Genomic DNA, 25,951 nt, shown 5'->3' with positions numbered 1-25,951 from the left:
GCTTGATTCTTGGCTTCACTTTCACTTCCCCAGAAATTGTTTTACATCTTATAGCAGAATAAGACCAGAACAATATTGGCTCTCTGCAGCAAGTTCATTGCTGACAGAGAACACTAGAAGTCTTGTGTTTATATGCAGATAAAGTTAGTTTCTCTTGGTCATGGAAGACTTTAATCTTCTGAAGATCAAGAACTTTGTTGGAAATCTACTAATCTGGTATCATGACAAAGTTATACATAGTACCAATAATATGTATTTTTTTTCTTGAAATCAAGAGGAAATAGCATTTCAGTTGCAAGGTAAGTTATTCCATAAGGGACAACTCCTTGCAATTTTATTTTTTTATTTTTTTTTTTTATTTTTTAATGTTGGTCATGTATTTAAAAAAAAAAAAAAAGAAAGAAAAGAAGCTACATAGCCAGGCCAATATACAAAACACGTTACAGTAGCAGATGAGCTATTTCACCTGTGCTTGAGAAGATAAGAATCAGCCACTCCATCCCAAGCAGTCCATTCTGATATTGCATGTGTGTAACTAGATTTTCCTCCCTCCCAGGGGGTGATGGGAGTCACTTTGCACATTTGTGTGAAATAACTCTACCTTGCAACTTCAATTAATACTCCTGCCTCTAGTAACAGCAGGAGTGGAAGCTATGCCCTGTGGAGAAAATAGTGGTCTGTTTTGGTCCTACCATTTTCATTGCCATGAAGTGGGATTGCACAAAACACACGATTTTAGCCCATCCTAGCAGCCTGAAAGGTATGGGCAGATAAACGGAATCGCAGCAGGCATCTGCATGAGGCAGGCTAGCGTAAGACAGACAAAGGTTATATTGCAGAGAAAGAACTGTGAGGTCTTCAGACTTTCCACTGAAACTCATCAGTCCTTCCAAGGTCATGTTTCTTACCTGACCCATCCAGTTACACTGAATCTACCTACCCTTGTTACTTCAGCCTTTTTACCACCAACCTTCCAGTCTTCTGTCCTTCCTCTTACCCTCATCTCTTTCCTGAAATCTGCTCTACCACAAAATTCACTATTGCTGATACAACCAAGGACCCTTCATTTTTTTTTTTTTGAGTTTCCTCTAAGAAAACACACGGAATAACGTCTCTTTGCTTGCATAGGCTAGTTGTTTTGGGAATCTGGGAGATCACACTGTGAGTAGAAACCTTCAGGGAACATGTGCACTCATGTCCCTAGATTTACGACCAGGCTTTTTGTCATGCAAATATTTTTCAGTAAAATAAGCTACCAAGAGGCTTACTGTTTTTTGTTCAGTCATTTTAATGTTTTATATGTGGTAAACAATCCAGCTATCTCAGAAATTTACCTCAAGCCAACAGTACATGTGATCACAGTACAAGCAAAATAAATAGAATACAACATACAATCAAGCTTTATTAGACACAATTCTAAGCAAAGAGCACAGGAATGTTATCCTACATGCCCATTATCCTACAGACCATATAAAACACAAAAGCATTGATGAATCTGTAAACTATCACATAATCCCCAAAAGTACAAATAAGTGTAAATGCAAAAATAAGACAAATAGAAATACTTGGTAAGAATGCTCAGGCTTTTCCCAACTGTTTCTTGTTTCCTCTTGCATAACTGTGGATCATAAAAATGATATACCTCAAATTCAATCACCCTTTACAGTGTGAGCAAGTACCAGCAATCTATAGTGGACAGTCCCCAGCTGCAGAAACTGTAAAAACCTCCCCAGTAGAGGTCCAGATCCTCATCTGCATTATACTACATAATAGTGCAAAAATCCCTTTAAGTAGACATGAAATTCATTCACACTTACCTTGACTATAATCAAACCATGAATTAAGTTTAATATGACCTTAACAACAATAAAAATGTATTATGATAAATATATTGCACCATATTCCAAAACCCAAATATAATTCTTTCTTAATGGGTAAAAGGAACTTTAAGTGCTCTGACAGTGCCCTGGAAAAGGATTTATTTTGACTAAAACAACTCTGCAACACTGCTTTTGCTTTCGGTATTTAAAGTTCTGTGTTTATCAGAACTTCACAAAGAACACACCTTCATAAGAGGACAAAGTGTAATCAGTATTCCACTTTCTGATATCTATAGAAGATCTGTAAGTAGCAATATATTTTTTTGTTTTGACTTTCTCTGCTTATTGAAACTATTGACATAGATGGGAACCCATTCTTTAGTCTCAGATATTCCATTTCCACCCATTTTCCCCCAGGAAATCCAGAGTGCACATAAAAGACTGAGACCTGGGAACTGCAAAAACAAATTCTTACCGAAAAACCTAGGAAACTGCTTGTGCTCTTCCTCCGGGTAACTACTGTTCATAATATTGGACTTCTCATTTGGAGCAGTTGGCAACAAATTTACTAAAAGGAAAAAAAAAGGTGATAAAACAATAAATGATAGGCTATCTAGACACAACAAAGTTCTGAAAGTAAACTATGATTGGGTACCCATTTACCTTGTTTCCTCAAGTCCCAAAGGCATAAGAAACTCATATTCTGAAGCAATTTTGAGATGGATTCTTTTTTTTTTTTTTTTAGTTTTATTTATATAATACTTAAATCAAATATGGTCTGGTGAGGTTGTTATTATATTACTAGCAAACATTCTAACCTTTGCAATAATAACCCCTTTTCAAAATACTTATTATTACTGACAAAAAATGGCTATGAAGCTAGTTTGCATGTACTGGCTCATTCGACTTATGTATTTCAACTGACGTATCTATTCTCAAATAAACTATATGGACAAGCCAAAACAAGTGGACAAGCCTCAGAGTAACTGCTTCATCAAAAAAAAGGAAAATTATAAACAACAAAAGCAAATTCTTACCAAATATCCTGGGAAACTGGTTGTGCTCTTCCTCTGGGGAGCTACTGTTCATAATGTTAAGATGATCTTCAGTTGGAGCATCTGGCAATAAGTTTGCTAAAAGAAAAATGAATGGAAAACAATGAGGAAAAACACAAAATAATTGCTATCAAAGTTTCAGTATCACTAAGGTAAAAACTTCTGTCTATTGAAACTATGGCTCCCTTCTTTGATATTCACACAAATTTACAATTAGGTGTTATTTCAGATTGAAATAAAATAAAATAAAAAAATAATGATAAGATAATTTTTAAAAAGCATTTTGCAACTTTTAGTCCAGAAGATAAAAATGGAATCAGAGCCCAGGAAGGAATGCTTCAGCAAAATGTAGGGGAAAAGCATTTGGCTCTATACGTGTATTTTCTGAAAATCCTTGAAAAAGGAGCCTTAGTGGGTCTTTCCTGTTCTAAACATGAATGAGCTCAGGTTCCCCTTACTGAAAAGACACTTGAAACTGTCCTGGAAATAGACCCACTAGATAAAAAACAAAGCAAAAGGGTCCAGAAGTTCTGGGTGGGAAAACGTATCTTAAACTATGAATATAATTAAGTGCTCTGACGAGCTAGGAAGAGTTAGGAAGGTTACTGTATTCTGATATAGAAAAATTCATAGGAACTAGGAAGACAAGGAAGCAGAAGAATGATCTGTGGTTAGTCTAAGTGGCTGTTTCATAGCCTAAACTGCATGGCTAAATCATTCAGATGAAGGACCAGTTTTGCATGATTCTTTGGTGGGAAGGTAGCAACACAGAGTAAGGAAACAGTAAAAACAGAAATCCCTCTTTTCTTTACAAGACATGTTTTGAAAGGAATAGATTCAGATGTATGGCTTAAAATATATAAACTTTTTATAACATTGCAAGGCCAAACAGTTAACATATCTTAGATTTAAAAAGAAAAATAATGAAAAAGATGACTTAGTGATGTGGCTGCAACCTGAATAGGTCCACTTCTTCATTCCCTGTCTTTATAATCTCTGTTACTGTTAAGTCTCTGCCTTCTTTAATATTTTCACAATATATTTCAAAACATATTTCCCCAGATTTCTGCTCAAGAAAATGGGCTTATAAAATCTGTTTTCTAACAGCAAGTTTAACGGAGAAATGCAGTGCTCTAATATCAAGGTACAATCAGGAGACAGCACGTTTTGGACCAAGTCCCTTCTTCACTTAAAATTGATGTCACTTCAATTACTGTATCTGTCTGCATTACTTTCAATGTTCTGTTTCAAATTATATACCACTCATTATTTGTTTCAACTTAGATATATTAAAGAATATGCAATTTTCAAAAAAATAATAATATCATGTTTCTTTTATACAATAGGTTCAACAAGGTTAACATATTTTTGCAGGGGTTTGTGGAATTAAAATTCATGTAGGTATTTGACAGGGAAAAATAAACGGCAGGAGTCCTGCAATATTGATTAAAATTCAGTACATACCACTTTAAAAATATTTTTCCTTTTTACTTTATATTTCTTATTTTTGTATGTATTTTTAAGAATATATAATTGTGTTAATCTCAGGTATAAATTATTGCTGCTTTGGAGTCTCCTACATTGCCTTTTCTCCTATGCCAACTACCTTCAAAACACAATGTTGTTTATACAAGAATAAAGCTAAGAATAACAGGACAACAACTTACAGTCGCCTTGGCAGGTAGTCTGGCATTCTTCCAAACTCTTAAAGTTGTTCTGGTTTCCTAGACACCCACCATACTTGAATATTTCACATAGTTTTGACTCTTTGTTATAGAAATATCTGGAAAAGAAGCCTCTGCAGGTTCCAGGGTCTTTCTCATGAAAACAGAAGTCGGGCTTTTCTACAAACAATGGTAAATGATGAACAGGGTGAGGGAAGGAAAAAAAAAAGCAAAACACACTGTAAGACAACAAAAGAACTGGAAAAAGTTGATATAATAAACCTGCATCTTTAGACTAAAGACCAATTGTAAAATAACTGCTGCTTTAGTGTACTGCTTTTGTTCTATATATATAACACTGCGATACTGTGCTAGAGCATTATAGGACATTGTTATTGCTTTTTTTTTTTTTTCTTTTTTTCAAATAACCATTCAATTGTACCTTGGAAAATGAGTACTGATGACTCCTCTAGCTGTCCTCCTACACTGAAGCTCTAAGATGAACATTAGTTTTAACTCTGAATTAAAAAAAATAAAAATTAAAATTAAATCACAGCTGGATCATTTGAACCTAAGTACACATTCTTCCCATTTTTTTAGCCAATGTTGGTGTGAATGACTCAGAAGACACTGTTAAAATAGAAGGAAAAAGGAAATAGTTGGGTTTTTTTTAATCTATTTCTATTTTTTCTATAAGAAATCTAACAATGCACTTTGTCTGGGACAGTCTGCTGCTATAAAATGATACAGGAAACTAGAAGGCAGAACAACTATTCTGACTACCACTTTTCAGTCTCAGTTCCTAGTTCATGCTCTGTAATTACAATATTAAAGAAGAAAATTTTAATAAATGAATACTACATGATTTGACTGAATAACCAGGCATGATATCACAGCTTCTGGCAGTGAAGAAAAACACATCTTTGTACAATGATCTTCAAATGTTGTTTTTCACTGTACTCATTTTTTTTTCTCCTTAATTATAATTTTAAAAGAAAATCATGACAAAAATAATAAAATATATCTGGAGGTATTCTCAAATTCTTGCTACTACATACTTTGAAATATGATACTTTACTGAGATGACTAGCAAAGTATATTTAGTCTTTATATAAAACAGTTGTGTCAGATGTGACACATGAGGCAGTCCTTATATGTGAAAGTTAACAGAGAGGTGAGACTAAAACAGTGTGCATTTTAATAAAAATGACTACAGAACAATTAGTTTGAAGTCCCTAATGCTTTTGGAGTAGATTATGGAGTAGTAAAGAAGTTTGTCCTATAACCTCTATTTTTAACTTAAGTATTGCTCGAACAATATTACTAAGTTCGAGACAAATCAAATACTCATATCAAGCATCATAATAGCTCATAAATTTAGTTTTCCTGAGAAATAACAGTCAATATCTTGCATTTCACTTTTTATAAAGCCTCATTAATAGCAAAATGTCATTTTCAGAGATCAAGGAAATTTCAACCATTACAATGTTCTTGCATAAATTAAAGAAATTGACTATTTTAAGTGCTTCTGGATAGCTTAATTTTGATCTTTCATTAAAACTGACATTTTCTGCCAGTATATTGCGTAATATTGTCAAATAAGAGTAAAAAAAAAAGTATAAATAAATTAGATATTAACTGAAAAAGGAAGGTGGAAAATAAAGGTATGTAAATAAAAACATTTGCTCCTCATTTTGAAAATCCTTATATTAAAGTGGTTCTTGCAGAAAGAGAAAATTAAATTCAAGTAAGTTGAGCTCACAGCTAACTTTTATAGCCACTTTTGCAGAGAGAGGCCATGAAGACAATACAGCGGTATAATCCTAACCATACAAACTAGTATTACACTTCTAAATGACGTCTTTCTCCACAGATTAATATTCAAGAATACATTACTGGGAACAATAGTAAATATGTAATGGTGTTTATAGTCATGAGCTAAGGTTAACTGAATATATTCTTTTTTGTCAATAAAAGCAGGAACTAGAGTAAGACATTAAAGGAAGCAGTGCAAAACTTCTGCAGCATCTATGGAAAATCAGTTTTTTAAATTTCTATAGCATAAAACCCAGGATTTCTCAATGCATTAAGAATGGGAGAGAGAGTAGAAAAAGGGAAAAGAAAACCATAATCTCAGTATAAAAATATTCCAGAATACCATTCAGTAGAGAGAAATGATTTAGTCTATTTCAAACTGTGTATGCAAATACTGGCATTTCTATGGGGAGTTAAATGCATACCAGTTCAAGAGGAAGTAAGGAGAAGGAGCGAGATCCTGGTAAGCAGTGAAAGAAGAGCTGATTTCTGATGAAATCAAAGGAGAACTCTGGCTACCACTATTGGGCCCAATCCAGATAAGCCTCAAATGTGGAATGAGGAGGCGTGCAATAAGTCTTCACAAGCTCTAAGTGTCAGACCTAAATATCCATGTTAGGATCACAGGTTACACCTCAACAGACCCCACAGTGTTCCAAGCAGGTGATTTTCAGTGCTTAAGGTAGGACCTAGCCATTTTTCATTGGCTACTTAGGAAGTCTAAGCATTGGGCATTTAAATTTCTGTAAAACAGTCTGTCCATTCAGTAGTTTCTGCAGAAGAAAACTTGCTCTCTTGCCTTTTTGAGTAATTAGAGAGGCCACACTAATCCTGTTATCTCTCACACAGGCAATATGTGAAACAGCTCTGTTTCAGAGTGATTTTTCCTATTTTTGCTAATAGTAGAGGGAGTATTTAGATTGTTCTCAAAACACACAATAAAAAAGTTCCACATTATGGCTAACTACATAATGCTTGATTCTCTGCATAATCACAGTTTTCTGATTACTGAAGAAAGAGAGAATATGTTTGTTTTAGGGAAAAGTGTCTGACCACAGTGACCACAATTGTCCTTGAAGTCTTTGATGAATATGGACGAAGAAGATTAGAAATAATAACTCACTTTAGTATGGCATTGTTGTTATTAGGAGACAGCTTGGAACAAACATAAAGAATCTATCAAAAGAGGCTAAATACCTTATTGTATAAGAGTCTGAGATTAGTATGTAAACAGTTACCTTGTTTCATTTTTGCTAGCATCATCTTCAGAGAGAATTCTACAATATAAATAAAAAGAAAAATAATTAATAAAAGTAGAGACATAAAGTTTCACCTGTAGTACCAGATTGCTTCACATGACTATGAGCACTGAGGAGGAAGAACACAACATCTCCTCCCCTCCTTTCTTCTCTTTATTAAAGAAGTAGCACAAAATCATGATCTGAAGGACTGAAGTATTGTTTCTTTCGTATGAGAAGACCTGCTATATTTGAAAGAAGAGGATATGGAAAATGCTGGAATTAAATTATGCCCATATTGAATTGAACAGGGAAATTCCTCTTTATGTTACTGGAACCAGAATCCTGCATTATGTAATCTTACTCCCCAAAAGAGGCTAGGTTAATTTAACCCAACTACTTCAGCTACTGATAGTGCTAATATAGCTTTGGAGCAGATCTAGTTAACAACAAAAACCTCTCTTATGCTGTTCAATTCCCTTTGCTATGCCAAAAAGTGTCAGTGTAAAGTGTTCCTTCTGATGTTTGCAATATTAAAGCACCAGGCAGAAAACAATTCCTACTGGAAAAAATGGAGTTGCTGCTGTGCCCTTCCTTCTTATTTAAGCAGTAACATAAGATAATTCAGCCATCTGCATCCTTACCCTTTCTGCAATTTGTAATTTTCATAAGGTTTCCCTTGCCACACACACTAGTTATAACAATCTCTTCACAGGCTAAAACTGAAACTAGTTTTAACAATTCATCCTCCACTCATATTTGAGAGCAAGCATTTGCAACTGTCATTTATATACTGTTAGACCTTCCTTGGCTCCCATTCTAAGATGTGCTGATAGCTAATATGGTTTTAGTGTCAGTTATACTGCCACTGTGTGCCACAATCCTACCAGTTTGTTATTGTAGACTTTTCTTTTCCTTCTGAAAACGCTGCTTGTGTTGTATTTTCAAAGCAAATATATTCGGTAGAAATTCTATCATGCTACATTTTCCTTTTGTCTCTGGGATAATTCGACTGGCATTCTTAAAAAAATATTATTCAAAGATATGACATGCACTTGAGAGTGACAAATCATTTGTTTGAACATATTTCCAGTGCTTCCTGTTAGTAGGAGGCTATGCCTTTAGCATTAAACCTATGACTTGATTTAAAACAAAACAAAACAAACAAACAAACAAAAAATTATTTTCAGGACAATGGTTTTGGGCTATTTCACTAATTCCACTCAGCTGTCTCATTCAGGCCAAAATCAGCAATCAGACTTTGGTGTGATCTCTACCCTTCTGGCACAAAACAGGAAGAATTTATTGTGAGTTTATACAGGCCTAAAGTATTTTAACCTTACCACCATGTCAACATCGTCTCTTTGCTTCTGGTTTTGCTCAAAAAGCCAAATCCATAGCTGAGTTAATTTCTTCTTTGTAAACAAACTATAATTCTGAGTAGATCTACTGTTTAAATAACTGACCTAAAAATTGCTGTCATGTCCAGAACCTTTTACCAACAGGTATTTTTTCCATACTAGAAAGCTTAAATAGTCTTTCCAGGATAAACATTCATTGCATTGAAAATTAGGACCTTTATGCTTGTGTTGCCATTTGCAATTTTACTCCTATCCACTCTCTGAAGTGGTGACCTTCAAAAGCACAAGAAACAAAAAATGCACTTGATTTCTAGGAGACGTGAATCAGAACTAGGCATCTTGAATCAAAACATTGTCTTAGAGAAGCTTAAAGTGGCCAGCTTGTAGTTGGACTCTCCAGACCTTCTTGTGCTGACTCTAACCAGCTCTGGGAATCATTAGTTTCCATCTTTGATGGTTTATTCATCCATATTTTTTTTTAATATTCCAGTTTAAGGAGCCCTGCAGTTCACTCATGTTAGCTTATTTATTTGTGCTTAATGCTGAAAAATTAGACATTTTGGCTATTCACATTATTTCTTTTGATTTTATACATCTCAAAACTTCCCTTTAGCTTATTTTTAGCAATCTTTACCTTCACATTCTTCACAGTGGAAATTCTCTGAACAGCTCTTAGATTTTTCTTTATTTTCAAGAATTTACCAGTCAGCACTGTCTTTTTAGTCTGATTTCTACTCTGTTACTAAATTAGTTATCTTTCTGCAGTAATAAATAAGAGAAACATTAACTAAGATGAACATAATGTAATATGAGACTGCACAGAACCAGGCTTAACAAATAGAAGCTACTACTTTAAAAAAAAAAAAAAAAGAATTTAATGTTTGACAGTGTACTGTGTGTGACGCCAAACCATATTATTCTGCAGTTACTCATTCAGAGAATACAAAAATGTTGAGCCTCTATTGCTCCAGTTCCTGACTGCAGACTCTACATTGCAAATTCTTGGACTATAATTACGCATATACCAAATACTGGAACCCAGGCTGAGTACCAACATGTAGATAGACACTGTGCCAGCTCTTATTTTAAATGATTTTTCCATTTCATTCTACGGAATTAAGCAAATTACATGCTAGCATAGGATTTGGTTCAGAAGATCTGTTTCAGGTATTGATCCAACATATGTGTCAGAGTCAAAATAACACTATTAATCAAAATATCAACATTAGATTAAAGAAATAATTTTGCAGAACTTCACTCGTGGCACCTGATCATGGCTTTTATACACTCTTCAACCCAAATTCTGCACCTGTGAACCTTCTTCAGTCTTAGCCTTTAAACTGGAATTTAGGACAAACACTCCAAATCACAAGAAAAACAGATGTTTTGGATGAGATACTGGCAGCTGCAGTCCTGCAAACAACCCTGCTCTGAAAATTGCAGAAATGCTGTAGGTCCAGCTGAAAACCAAAACCAGATGCCAGATGTGAAGTGCCAAAAGCTAGCCTGGTGACAGAAAAAGAAGAGGTATCTTCACATCCTAAATAGTTTTTGACTATGAATGCTAATCAAGAAAAAGAGCTTATCATTTTTTATCTTGAAAGACTGTATTGTTAACTTTGTGGAGCTGTAACTAGAAACTGATTAATCACAATTTTCCAAACAAAACATGGAGTACAGCTGTAGAAGTGAGGAAAATGCCTTGTAAGGAAGGTTTTTCCTCTTAGAATGACTTTGCTGACTTTTTAAAACTTAGATATATGCATTAACTATGGAATTCAATTGTAAGTTTTATTAATTTCTGTTATGAAAGTTCAATAAATACAGAAATAATTTTTGAGCTGATTGTGTAGAGGAAAAAAAATAAAATCAGCTAAATCCTTGATACAAACTTATGACTTGTAGAAGCTATATGACAAAACAAAAGATGCAAGTGTAGAAAGACCACTGTCAAGGAAACAGGGAATAACTATGCAAAATATTAAAGCCAGAATTTGAATAATGTTTAACTCTTTAAGGTTGGACCTGGTGCTTAGGGACATGGTTTAGTGGGTGACATTGGTAGTAGGGTGATGGCTAGACTGGATGGTCTTGAGGGTCTTTTCCAACCTTAATGATTCTATGATTCCTTAAAATCAAATTAATTCTTCTTTAATGCTCATCAAAGTATCATCACCCAATTCTTACACCCAGTTTGGTGGGTGTCAGTCTTCAGCCTACTTTTGAAACAAGATCAGCTCCTGCCCTCTAAGTTTCCTCTACTACCAATCACTAAAACTGGCATATTCTAGTTGAAGAAAATGACCCAAATACAGAGACAGCAGAACTAGCACTTAGGCCGCAATACAAGAAAATGGAAATTTCTTACTGACTGTGAGCTGTGCTCTAACCAGCACAGGGCTATTTGCTCTCCTTCAATATTGCAGGGTTCTCAACAGAATGAACAGCTAGCAATTTTGACAGAACAATTTGCAGAAATGTAAGAAGAAAACATTAAAGGTAAAAAAGGAGCAAATGTCATTTCAGTGCTAGATGTGAATACTAATCTGCAATTCTAGCAATATCTGTGACTTCAACATGAAAAGAAATCAAATCAATGATGTGAAGGTCCTTTGCCTTCTCAGCCAGTTCAGTGAGAGCTGGGTTATGACTCAATTCAGGCCCAAGTAGAAGGACAGAATTTCATTCAATTTGTGTATGCTTTCATTCATTGCAAGATGTTTATATTCAGAAAGATAGTTTTCTCTATGCCATCTCTTTTTTTTGACTTAAAATTCTAGATGATGTTACTTAGTAACAAAGGAATTATGATATCCAAAACATTATTCCTCAGTGATAAGTGATTTCAATATAAATCTTATTTTAATATAATTTACATTTACCCATATATGACTCGAGGACAGAGTGAGACTGCAATTGATCCTTGCTCCTTCTTCACTGGAGTACATCTGGTCTCCAAGGCTTATCAGTGGATAATAGAAGCCGTTAAAAAATAGTCTCAAATCAATCCTGAGAGTTAACTACAGTGAAAAACTGACATTCAATTAAAGAATGTAGTGGTCTGATCTTTATCACTTTCACAAGTTGTTGGTGACATTTTGTACTGTTTTTTTTTCCATCCTGGCAGAAATTATTCTATATGCATGGGGTTGTTTGAGAGAAGAACTGAAATCTGCTTTCATTATAAAATTCAGGGATCACATTCAGGGATCGTATAGAATGCATGCAGTCTCCTTGCTAGAAAGATCAAAGGGATGAAGACCAGAGAAAACCTGTTAGGAAAGACACGTCTTCTTTCTGTTAGCTGTTCTGATAGTTTCTCATCAATGAAACTTTGCTCAGGTACAACATCTCAGATTAAACTTGGCTATTATTTACACATACAGTCCCACTGAGGTTTGTGCTCTATTTAATCACACTATTCTGGCTCAATTTTTACAGGTAAGAAAACAGCCCCCTTCACTCTGTAAAGCCTTCACAATGCTGAAGGCCTTAGTTAATTATGATGATAATTTTTAACAGCAAAAACGGCATTCACAAGGCACTTTCTGTATATTTTGTTGTGTTTTGGATCTCATTTTCCTCTTTCTAATGATTAATTGATGAAGTTGCAACAAAACAGATATTTTAAGCCAAACAGCTATAACTGACATTTTTAAAGAGAACTATTTTATTACTGCAGTTCTAATTTTGTTGAATCATGGCAGATGTTCAAGATTTTGGATAGCTTGTATCAGCTTCTCGAACAAAGAGAAGTGTGGAATCAGAAATTGGGTATGATATTCCAAAAGCAATGAATGCACTGGCCAACAGTTTAGCCCAGCCTCAAAATCAATTTTACTTTAACAACTCTTTCAAAACATGGCTTTAGCCAGAAAATAAGCTTTCTTGCATTACTCTCTATTCTACAGGTCCACTAAAAAAAAAAAAAAATCACAATTTGTCTTCCCAAATCCAGAATTTTGCCTGCAGAATCTAAAATAATCCAGATGACTACAACGTAGTAGAATAATTGGGAGCATCACATTACTGTATTAACAGGAACCAAAGAGGACCTCTACTTCTAAAATTCATACTGTTTATGGATGACAATTAACAAATGCAAATGAAGAACTGATGAGAATAGGAGAATGGGTACTGGCCTGTTACCACACACTTGTTCTGACATTCTTCCAGTGTTAGAAAGTTGTTTTCATTGCCATGGCATCCTCCATATTCAAACATTTCACACTCACGGCTTTGAATGTTGAAATAATAGCGCATGTGGATAGCTTTGCACGGACCTTCATCTGCTTTCAGGGCACAGATTGAATGTCCCAGTTTCAGCGGTGGCAAAGAAGCACCTGTGATAAAAAGAAGGAGAACAACTGTTACCAAGTTACTTTGCTTCACTGCACAGCTTAACTTCACAATCAAATTGCTTGCCTGTTGTGCTGGAGAGGCACTGCTAATATCTGGCAGTAAAGCTCTAAACACATTAAACATAGATGTAAAAAGACAACCATCATGTCCATTGGAACACAAGTTCCACTCAGTCAAATGGAAATGTTGGTTTTAACTTTCAACCGACAGAGCTCATATTCCAAAAAACAGATCCTCACCATAATTCTGTAAACAACTACAGACAGCAGTTTATTCATCGAACCTAGTGAAAAAAATATCAACAAATATACTGAGAAAATTCTGGCAGCTCCGAAAGACACACTGACTACCCTGCATAAAAAAAGGCTGAAGGAGTGTGCCTTGTGCATGAACATCTCTGACGATGAACATAGTTCGTAAGGGCGTCTCATAGCAGACAGCAGCATGCGGTGAACTAAGCGAGAGAGCCCTGCAGAGGGCACCATTCCCCTACCAGATTACACGTTACTGGTACATAAACCCATCCTGTACAATTGAAAGGTCATGATACTTTTCTTTGACACGTTTCATGATACCTTTCTTCGATTTCACTGTTCTTGCATAAGACCTTTTAAGAGCTGAAAAGAACACAACAGAAAGTTTGGGTGAAAAGAAGTTGCACCTTTTCACCTCAAGTCATTTTTATGTCTTTCAATATACATGATTAACTCTTGGAATGTTATGTAAAAATTGACATACATATTTTGGAGAAGATTACTAACAAAGTGTTATACTGTCAATGCCTATAAGGAAACTCTGATGATCCCATTTATGATACTGTTCCCTTACCAATATAGGCTTTGAGATTTTTTCCTGCTTTCCTTTTCCAAGGAAGTATTTTACCCTAGAGGCTTTTGAAAGCTTTGCAGAACTTGTGTTTGCAATTGCAGTCAGAAGAACAGAGCTGAAATCTTTCCCTCATTCTCACAGAGCTAATCAGAACACTGATGTCTCTTAATATGTGTATTCAAAAGTATCTACCAGTGCTATCTGCAGTGGCTCAGGAAGGAGGAAAAAAAGATGAGGACAAGCATATACCTGATCATTATACAGCTTTCTTGTGCTAACTAGAGTAAATTTCCAGTTTTAATTAACAGAATCCACAAAAATCCCACTTTAGGACATGGTGATAAGGAAATTGACATTACTACCTACCCACTCTGTGGCTATTAGTTTAACATATAACATGTATCTTATTATAAAATCTTTAACTGAAATACGCAGCTGAAGTAAACCCTCATAAACACTGAGGCCAATGCAAGTTTACTCTTTATTCCGTTTGAGACATTGATAACATATATATACAGCAAAGAAATAATTTTCACCGCTAAAATCTTTTATCCCATATCATGTAAATCCTTGAAAAAATAAGTTTTATTACACAAATACTATCAACACAAAAATTGTAGCAGGTAATTAGATCTTCCATTCTTAAAATGGTCAATTTGGTGTTAAAATACAGAATGAGACGTTTAATTTCAAAATGCATACCAAATATTCAGTCCCTAAAATTGTCTGCCTCTACCTCATTAGAGAAATGATATTTACAGATTCTGAAGTTAGAAAAACAGATTTGAAAATACTACTGAAGATTGTCTAATAAGTACTGTGGATGAATTAAATGACACATTTCAAAGAGATATGAGTTTCACTAAAATTCCTACAGAGCTCGGCTTGCCAAAGATTTCTGAACTTTGTTTCTTGCCAATTTCCTTATCTGGGTCTTCCCAAGCCCATGAAGAATCTGGATTTAGACATCATATAAGATTCCAAGTTGTACCTCAAACGTCCAAAGTTCTCCAACAGGTTTGGAAATCCTTTGGAAGAAACTTGAAAAGGCTCAACTAGAAAAACAGAGAGAACAGTACATTGCAAAATGAAACTTTGGAATTCCCTCACTGAGTAATAGGGGGAAAAAAATGCCTTCAAAACATCAGAGGTTTTAGTAACATTTGGAATAATGCCTGAAAGGCTAAAATCAAACATTTAGCTGCACAGAAATCAATCCAGCTTAAATGAGGGTGGGTGAGATTTAACAGCTGGTTTATAAACATTTTACTTTCTTGGCACACAAGTAATGAGACCTCATAAGTGACCTATGTCAGTGACCCAGTTCAGTCTCAAAGAGGTTGTGAAAACTTACTAGGTTTCTTAACTACCAGAATTACAAACATGGGGTTATGTCAGATCATTTTGCTCACTGCATTATGCCATACCAATGTTGTGGGTTATCAAAACAGAAATAGTGCCCAAGCATAGATGCAAAACTACACAGTGAAGAACAACTGGCTTAGTATACTAATCTTAGAAACTTTTTGGTCTCAACTTCTGCTTATTTCCCACCAAACCCACAGAACTAAATCTTTGTTTTGCTTACCTCCTCAGACCTTTCCTCTGCAGTCAGTGACATTGTTACCACTGTCAGATGTACTAACATTTACTGCAAACATAACAACTATTTGTGTCTCACTTTTTGGCAATCTATGAAGTGGCAGAGACATTTATTTTCTTAGGCGTGCTGGTAAATTACCATACTTTGACTAAAATACGTACCCTGTGAAGCCCCAGAGAGCCAAGTCCTCTCCCTTTGAACAATAACCAAGTGACTCTGAGGAAAGATGTCTCAAAGGGATTCATGGGAACTGAATCATTCCTGTGTCTGGGAACAGAGAGAGAGTTCTTCCCCCATTACTTTACACCTGGGAACACTTAGCTCACCACAGATGGTATAAAATTAGCTTTCCTTCTCAGATTAAAGCACCAGTTGAGAAGGCAAGCATGAGTGTTTAGCCAGTAGGTCTGCATAGATACAAATATGTCTGCACCAGTTTCACATGTGGAATGTGCCTTGAAAAAGCTAATTCCTATTGTATAGCCTCCTCCTCTCCTATTCAGTTCTAAAAGAGATTGTTCCTACTACATTTTAGGCCTTGTGTGAAGAGCACAGGATATGACATTTAGAGAAGCTGTCTATCAGAAACATCAGTGAATAGTCATCAACTAACAACGTAAACTGAAAGCAGTTTTAATGGTGTTTCTCAGTCAACTTTTGGCATATTTCTATGGGATAAATACCTTGAGACCTTTCCTGATAGATGGCCAAATCATTCTTAAAAAAGTCCAGTGAAGTAAAGTTCACAGTAACCTGAAGCAGCCAGTTCCAGAATTTTACTACCCTACTTGCAATACAAGCATTTTTCATAATATACAGCCCAAATATTCTTTATTACATATTAAATAATTTTGTACTTCCCTTCAGTGTGTAGGAAGAATAATTTCAAGACATCCAATTTTCCTTTATTTTTTAATTTCTATTATTATTATTATTATTGGATGACTTTTCTATCCTTTTAATTATCTCTATAATAAATAAAATCCCTTCTTCAATCTCTTTTTATTGGTCTTGCTTTCTAACCCTCTTGCAACTTTCCTTTGGATCCTTTCCTATTGGTTTGGATTACTTTTAAAGTGTATGGCCCAGAGCTGAACACAATATCTACCTGAGGCATTAGTGGTGCCTACAAAGTGGGGCAATTGTCCTTTTTTTTTTTTTTTTAATTAATACATCACAGAATTACTAGCCTTGTTTACAACATTACACTACGTCTGTAACGTTCTGCAACTTCTACTTACTTTTCAGCAAATACAACCTCATTATACAAGTGCTTAAACAGTTATTTTCCACCTTATATTTACAAATGCATTTATTCTTCTAAATATAGCATGTTGCAACCATCATTTTAAAAGGAAAATGAGTTTAAGTCTCTCCATTGGATCTGGCCCTGTTGGATGTTTATTAGGCATTCCAGGCTTAAGCACCTGGTCCAAACAAACTTTTAGAAAATCTGTAGAATTATAGAATTTTACTACCCTAAATCAAGAACATGGATAGTGTTTTGCTAGAAAAACATTGAAAAAAGGATTACAGCTGATACACACTGTTACACAGAAGTTATTACTTGCCACACCAAAAATAAAATAAAGCAAAACATTTTCTCCCTACTTTTCCTCAAAAATTTTCATTTCAAACCTTTGTTAGATCAACTATATTGTAGCTTGTCGTGATTAAAGGCACTAAGTGCCTATTCCTATGCTAACAAATCTTTGCACTCATGCTTTGTTATAAGTGCAAAGTAATATCAACAAAATGGCTCACACTGGCCATGAGTTTAGCGCAGGTATTCTATGTCACTACAATCTTAGGTAGCAGAGAGAGTTGCTGCTCTCTCTGGTGACAGTGATATGACCCGAGGGAATGGCATGGAACTGCATCACAGGAGGCTCAGGTTGGGTGGGTATCAGGAAAAGGTTCTTCACCAAGAGGGTGATGTAGAACAGGCTCCCCAGGGCAGTGGTCACAGCATCGAGCCTGCCAGAGGTCAAGAAGTGTTTGGACAACACTCTCAGACATAGGGTTTGATTTTTGGGTGGTCCTGTGTTGAGCCAGGAATTGGACCTGATGGTCCTTGTGGGTCCCTTCCAACTTGGGACATTCTATGGTTCTATGATTCATGCTCCATTCCTACAGTCTTCCTACTTTTGGCAACTGTCAAGAGCCAGGATACTGGCCAAGACAGTTCCCACACAGCACAGCCACTTATTGTCCTTCACACAGCAATTTTTGCAACTTAGGACAAGGCTGTTGTTTGAACAGTTACTATCAACTTAGAAGTAGTACTTTCACTGTGAAAACTCTAATAACCTGCAGTTAGTCATGCTGTAGCCATCCATGTAGCACATGGAGCTTATAATACCTGTGTAAAGCCCTGTTAGTACCTTACTAGTAAGCAATACAATATTACAAACCAGAAGCAGTGAATATTTTCTCTAATCGTTTTACATTAGTAAAAGTAAAAACAATACCATTTTCCCCAGGTGCAGACATACTCAAAGAATCTAACTTGACTTGTAGACTCTTGCTACATCGATTTGCAAAACTGGTTGTTAAAAATGTATCCTTTTAATTAGACTGTGAAATAATTTCCCTGATATATCTATGGCACAATAAATATGAAAGACAACAGCATTGCTGCATACTTGCTTTTCAGAACAGAACTACATAAATTAATTGGGAAAAAAAAAAGTTTGATCTATATTATGTTAAGCTGAAATAGGAATTTCTGTTTTTAAGTAGAATACATTCTGTTTTGTTTCTTAGGTTACAGGTTCTCACTCATATGAATTCCTGTGGTTATCCTTAATTACAAAGATATGCTGTCATCTTTCCAAGCTTTCTTGTAAATGTCTCTCTTTGATAAGTGATATCAATACTAAGCACCTTGTCGCTAATGAATAACTGTTTCTTCTTTCTCCATCTTTGCCCGTTTGACAGCTTCCCACCCACACACTGTTCACTGCTTTTCCTACCAATGTGTTTCCTACCCTTTCTTAAAGCAGTCACATTTATTCTTGATAAACTTTCACATTAGAATAAAAAGCACATTCAACTAGTAAGTTATTTTCTTCAGGCTTTGGAACATCAACTAAAGTGCTCCCAAACACATAAGGTATTATGGAACAATATACATGAACTAGTTATTTTTATATCATTTACTTTTTTAATAAATCTAATTTACTCATGGAAAAATGACTGCATTTTTGCTGGAAAAGAACACATTGAGAACCCGTTTTAACCTGTTGGACTTGACTTTCAACTTTAATTACTACTGCAGTTTAAATACTAATAGACAAAACAAAACAAACACACAAACAAAACAGACACACATACAAAAGAATTAAAAAGCCCAGATTCATACAGAGCATGTATCAAATGCGATCCAAAAGTACCATATTGCAAGCAATGGATGCATACAACTTATTTCATCCTTCAATACCTGGAAGGTACTGAATGCTGGGGTGAAGTACGTCAACGTTTTATAACCACTTACCATCAGAAAATACATGCCATTAGTGAAATTGCAGCCTACAAACTTTCTGTTGTTAAATTCAGTGAAACCAGAATTTAATTCATAAGCAATCATGAGTAATTTTAAATAGCAACAACATAATCATTTTATAAAAACATAATCAGATTAATGCAAAAATAATTTCTTGTAAACACCACAACCGAGTCTTCACTAGTCATAACAGGGCCCTGGTTTGATTTCTAAGCATCGCATTTGACTATTTTTTACTGTGGAATGCTAGTTCAGAAGTCAATAACTGTCCCTCATTCTAAATCATTTACTGGCTGTATAATTTTAAATGACTGATTGTTAAATAATTGGTGATAAAATACTGCTGGATTAAAAAAAAAAAAAAAAAGAGACTATTTAATTTCCTTGGCATGCTTTTCCTGTTGTCTTTTATATTTAAAAACAAGTAAGTACACAGGGCCACAAAAAAAAAAAAAAAAAGAAAAAAAAAGAAAAAAAAAAGAAAAAAAAAGACTAATCCTGCATATTTCTTGTTCTGTTGAAGAAGTGTATTATTTTAACCAACAAGACAATTTGGCCTTCATGAACTGCAAGTTTAGGCTGAGGTTTTTATAAAACAGAGTTGTGGGGGAGAGCAAAGATAAATACAACTTTGCCTTCAAACAAGAAGGGTACTTAGGTACCTCAAGGGTAAATAGAAAAATTTTTTCTTTATGAAACCATCTGACGACATTGGCATGATAAGCATACACTTAATGTGGAATGTCTAATATTTTAAATTGTGGTGACTAATTGTGATATGGCCCTAAAGTGCTGGCTTATTTTGTAGTACAGCCACGACTGTACAGAATTAATATTTTGTCACAAGGCTGCTGCAAAAAACTTATAGAAAGAAATAATGTGGATGGAAAGTTGACAAGCCATAGGCAGATATATGAGTACCAGCAACAGCAACAGAAGGTCACCCTTAGCTGTATTCCTAGTTGGTCTTCAAAATTAGACATGTCAAATGTGAGAGGTATCCACTACATTGCTTTCTACAGCGTAAGAAAGAGGTCACCATTTTAAGTCATTTTCTAAAAGGAAAGAAGCCTATTTCAATATGGTACAAAAAGTGCATTTTCCCTCATCTGCTTTCTCATGATTGCTTGTGATGAAATTAAAATACTTTTCACAATGATATCCAGTACAGAAATTTGACCCAACTCACTGAATTTCAATGAAGTGAAGGTACAATGAACAACAGCCTTACAATGGTAAGAGAATCCAAGAACCCCTCCAGTCCTAACTCACACTTGATATTTTTTTCCAACAAAAATCTCTAACTGCCGAGTTTTTATTTATCCACCAATACCAAATCACTTGGTAGAGATGTTTTTTTTCATACAGAAATCATCTCTAAGGCCAAGGAAAACAAGTAGGGCAATCCAGAATTTTGCAAACTTTGCAAATTAACTGTGGCTGAAGAGAGCTGTGCACAGGAGAGAGTAATATCAGCTTACAGTGTTATTCATCATGTTTCTACTCCATTTGCACAGGAAGACAAAGCCAGAGTTTACCACCTGCATGTTCTTTTCCCTCAACACTGAACTTTTCCAGAGGTCCTAAAGCACAGCTTAAAGGGAATAATCTTGATATCTAATACTTTGATTAAGATTAGAACTTTCAAAAAGCATACAAAGCAGAAGCTGTTATAGAAGGTGAACAATTTTGCTACAGCTAGATGCAAAATTCTGAGCATCTCCTGGTTAGTTAAGAACCCAGTCTGTTTTCAGCACTGTTGCATGCTTAGTTCCACTTTCAATTTTCCCTGAAAAAAAAATCAAGTACAGAAGTACATTTAGAGTGCATATAACATGGTGGTTTTGTTATGAGAGAGAGTTTTTTGTGTTGTTTCTGTGAACTCTTACCAAGAACATCCTCTTCTTCGCCATCATCTGAGTCATCAGTCACATGTCCAGCGATACAGACAAACAGCATGAAAAAGGTTAAAGGTAAGAAACATCCCCTCTTTCTTCCTTTCATCTTTCCTGAATAACATATAAATGACAATATACACTTTAATCAAATTTCTTGAGTGCTCTGCAAAAGTCATTAGCAGGGTAGAACATAGGTTTATGGATAGATACACAGAGAGCTTTGGAATAATGTAAGATACTTTAGTATAATTATATTATAAGCACAATGAATAACACGACAAGATTTTTAGTTGCTTTCAGCTGATTTCAAGTCTCCCATCCCATCTCCAGTACATACTAGAGACATTGACGTTATTTTTATTTAAAGCCACAATTTTAAATCACCTCCCAGAATACATAACAATATAAAATGTAATACTTTGTACTTTTAAATAAATTTTTAATGTCCTTATTTCTAGTTCTTCAAAATAAGTTTTACTCTGTCTGCAGACCATGGGTTCATTGCCAAAAGCACAGTATTATATTTTTAACAAATATTTCATCAATTTATAGTTATCGAGTTCCTGGAAGCTGCAGTTCACTGTAGTCAGTGAACTTTTTCGCAACATGGGCTTTAACAGTATTAAATAGTATTTTGTATCTTGCAGATCCCCTTAATATTGAATTCCTCAGTTAATAAGTGCAGAGCTATTCTTTTCCACATGGGATCAGTGAAGCCATAGTTATTCACACAAAGAAAATTATTCCACAGAAGCCTGCATGTTCAAGTTATGCTGAAAATAAGGTTGTGTATGCACATATTGGAGAGCACCTTAGGAAAACTTTTGCTTTAATTATTTAGAAATACATGTTTTCAAACTAATTAAAAGCTTATTAGGTAACCCTGAATTCTAACTAGGGAGTAGGCTCAATATCTTCTTTAGCTATCGACAGATGTCCCCTTTTCTTAAAGTACGATATCAAACTTTGGCTAAGTTAATTAACACCAACTTCATAAAAATCTAAAGGACTAGGAAGTTCCTTGCCTTCAGGCATTGTTTTATCATTATTGTTTTTGTCTACTTGTCTATGAAGATGGGTGATGCAGAGGTACTAAAACAATGAGGGCAGGAGGGTCTGGGGGAAGAGCCTGCCACCCGACTTTGGATATAGTTGTATAGTAAGAGTTGTATCTTCAACACCAAACCAGAGCCCGAATTTTCACTTCTCATTTGAGAATGTTTCATTTTTTTCCTCCTGTTTCAATTTTTTTCCTCCAGTGTTTTCCTAACTCACAGTGCTGTAGAAAAAAATACAAAAAAAAACAAAGGTGTGTTCTGCTGACTGCCTGATATCCCTACAGCATTGCTAAAAGACAAGAAAGAAAACATGACACTGTGCTATGGACTCAACACTTCATTCTGACATGTCAGACAAGATCACATTCATTAATGCTACTGTCTGCACTAACTTGTGTACCCCATCTGGCTATCTTTCTTACTACTTTGTCATTCTGTCTATAAGTCTCTTATTTATGTGTGATAATTACGTGCATTAATTATTTCCTTTTTCTAATGCTCCCAACAGTTGTTCTGATGTTATCTCACCAACAGGCTTTAAAAAATAATACACTGTTAGAGGAAGAGTCTTTACTGAAATGCTCATTGCTATCCACTCAATACTTTTGAGTTCCAGGCCTAACATTAGCGTTAACAAGCTGTCTTTTTAAGATATTCTCAGCATTTCATTTTATTATTTTCCAGATAATTTTCAGTTTTCCAGTAAACCAAACAGCAGAGACTCCCTCTCCAACAGTTAGAGCAAAGTAACTGTTCAAGACCAAGGGCAACAGCCAACCTTGACATTACTGTCACATTTTCAGGAAGATTGATAAGCTTCTGTGTGTGTGCTAGAATTTAATGCCTGAATGTCCACAGAGATGCAACTGTTTGTGCACTGCCTTGCAAAAATCATGTTTGAGACTTCAGACACTAGAAATAAGCCACATACATAATAAGCAAAAATTTTAACATATTGAAATAATACCACATAAGAGAATATCATACATCCAAAATAGACCAACAAAGCATCTGAAAAAAAGGAGTTTTATTGACTATATTTCTGCACAAAGTCAAGAGAGTTGACAACATTCCTTTTTAGTTTCCATAGGCCAGTATGATTTCCAGAAACAGAACACCGCTTATGATACATTTGGCCTAATACCAAATTTTCATCCATGCAAAGTTTTGTAGTACAAGGTCGTAGATTTCTATTTATTTTTTATCACAAGTTTAGATAAAGTAGAGCAAATCTCTTTATTCACTATTCGATAAGAAGTACAGCCATGCTTTAAAGAGGAACAAAAAAAAAACTCCTTACAAGGTAATGTGAAGTTGTCTAAGATTCTCTTTATAATTTGTGAGACATCTGAGTTATGATATTAGTTTGACACTAACTAAAACAATATAGATCCACAACTAAGAAACAACTGTATGGGGAGAAATATTAAGGAAAATTTTCAAATAATTGTATAAGTACTCAGCATTATAATGTAAATAAAGGTGGTGATAGTTTGATATCATTTAAAGCTGGATAAAATCAGAAATAACCATCAAATATTCGGATTTGATACTCAGGTAGCTAAAAAAGAACCTGAAAAGTCTGAAAGGCTTTGCCTGACTACTCTGAGTTCATAGGAATGAAAAATTACAGAACAGACTTTCAATTTTAGTTTTTAAAATGACATGGGAAAGGGGAATTTTCTAAGTACTTTCTTTTCCTTACAAGCCTTAATTGGTAATAATTGACATGGTTTTGACCCTTCATAAAGGGATTTGGAAATTACCCACAGCCTCAATTGCCTGTGGATTAATTCCAAGCTTGCCCTGTGGCTCTCATTTTCTGTATTTGAGTTTTTCCAAACATGATGGCAATTTAGTAAATCCATTTTTATTGTCATCCTATATTCCCAAAACTTTGTTCCCAATTAGAAGGAAAATATAGGAAAATCATCCAGAAATGGAAATCCACAATAAATGTTTCATTTGAAGATGAGTCTTTAAAATAAAATTTTGTATATTTTTTTTTGCACTTTAAAATAAAATTTTGTATAGCTACGATGCGTAATTGCCACTGTGCGATTACAAGGATAAATGACTGCGTTTGTATAGAGATCAAAAATCTCACTGGGGTACAGTATTACTATTCTTCCACTTAACTCCTGTATTCCCTGAAGAGAGGATGTTGTGGAAAGTCAGACTCATTTATGCTCGGCCAATTTCACAAGACAAAAAATTTAGGCTAACTGTATATCTACCTTATTGCAAAGTCTACTGACCAAACATAATTGCCTCTCTTCTGGCTAGCCTTCCCACAGGGTTGTACATTCCCAGAGCACAGTATCAGGTATGGGTAGAAATGGGATGAAGGGGGTGCAGGTGTTAGTACTGAAATGATTAAATCCTTAAATCCTTTAATTCCTAAAGGAAGAGTAAAATCCAAGATCAAAGTGAACTTGGCTGTGCTTTTTCAATTAAAAAAACCCAGCCATCTAGAAAAGTCCAAGTTCTCTGATTTAATGTTCAGTTGCTCTGTAACAGAATTTTAAAGCTGTAAGCTTTAATTGATATATTTAATTGATATTGATTTTTGATTATTATGATATTGGTTTTATTTCTTTTTTCTTTTTTTTTTTTTTAATACATTGGGAGGGTTATTGCATTTAAGTGAAAGGTAAAATTCAAATTACTGTGACTATGACATTCATCTCAGTAAAGTATAAAAGAACTTGTGTGAAGCACTGCATGTTATGGGAAATATTGAAAATGCTTTGAGCATAAATAACTCATGTTAAATGGTCTGATTATATAGACCCCAAAAAAAGAAAATCTCTGGGAGTAAATATAGCCTCTTACTCCAGAAAGGGTTCTAATTTAGGACAGCAAAAGATCAGTCCAGCATTAATAGCGGCTTTTCTATATGTCAAAATGTCACTAATGCAAATTTCATAAATTCCTAAAAACATTTCCTTAGGAGCTGTGCTGCTCCCAAACTAACTAGCTTTTAGATGAGATATTTTTATCCATAAACAGAAAATGTTTAAGTTGCCTGACAAGGGAATCAAAGGTCTATGGGTGGTAGCTGGCAGTGACTCACTGATTTAATTAAATGCTTTGACTTGTGAATAATGCCACTAGCTTCCGTCAAGCTGGAATATAGGTAAACAAAGCAGATCACAAGCAATCAAGGAAATTCCCAGTACCAGACCCTTATTATCTCTCTTATAACCAGGTCTTTTTTATCCTGCCACCTAAACACAGAAATACCAGGAGGCTCTCTAGATTTTTTGCTAAAAGCAGATAAGTAGAAAACTCACTGCATTCTCTGAGCAGTTTACAGCCATTGGAGTCAGACCTTTTATCTGTATGTTTACTTAGTCTGTTCTGCAGCAATTTCTATAGTTACCAGAATGTTTAGAAACAAGCGTTTCTTCAGCACCCTATTTATCTCTAACCAGCTAACTGGAAAAAGCAAAATAAAAGCTAGCATTTCCGCAGTAGCCAGAAACAGACAGCTTCAGAAAATGGCACAAAGTGACATTGTAATGACTGTAAAAGTGACTCATTCACACTGACAGCCCAGGAAATGGAAGGAGAAAAAAAAAAGAAAAAAAAAGAAAGAAAAAAAAGGATACAGTAAATGGAGGAATAAAAGGTTAAATTAGCACAGCCTGAAATTAAAGAAGGTCTAATTAGACAACATTACAGTGCCTCTGATATGAAAACAGACCTTTATTAGCTCAATGTCCTTCTCGGGTGTTATAT

General features: G+C 34.9%; 1 protein-coding gene across 13 annotated transcripts in view; it reads right to left on the bottom strand.

The window, feature by feature from the left end:
* The window catches only part of TFPI (tissue factor pathway inhibitor), a 213,076-nt gene that overhangs the window by 6,821 nt on the left and 180,304 nt on the right, over nt 1–25,951 (bottom strand). For 9 of the 13 annotated variants that reach the window (XM_050711583.1, XM_050711582.1, XM_035569280.2 and 6 more), the window contains 6 exons: nt 21,141–21,260; nt 13,096–13,296; nt 7,593–7,631; nt 4,543–4,719; nt 2,858–2,953; nt 2,296–2,388 (listed from right to left, as the gene is read on the bottom strand). In XM_050711583.1, the coding sequence (XP_050567540.1) occupies nt 2,296–2,388; nt 2,858–2,953; nt 4,543–4,719; nt 7,593–7,631; nt 13,096–13,296; nt 21,141–21,255 (721 nt within the window). In that variant the 5' untranslated portion in view covers nt 21,256–21,260. Of the gene's footprint in view, nt 1–1,079; nt 1,619–2,295; nt 2,389–2,857; nt 2,954–4,542; nt 4,720–7,592; nt 7,632–13,095; nt 13,297–21,140; nt 21,261–25,951 lie in introns of those variants that run through there. The other 4 variants (XM_035569326.2, XM_035569346.2, XM_050711585.1 and 1 more) reach the window with 4 other exon arrangements.

The sequence above is a fragment of the Cygnus atratus genome, chromosome 6, assembly GCF_013377495.2.
Source record: "Cygnus atratus isolate AKBS03 ecotype Queensland, Australia chromosome 6, CAtr_DNAZoo_HiC_assembly, whole genome shotgun sequence".
NCBI lineage: Eukaryota > Metazoa > Chordata > Aves > Anseriformes > Anatidae > Cygnus > Cygnus atratus.
This window is presented reverse-complemented; position numbering and strand designations above follow the sequence as displayed.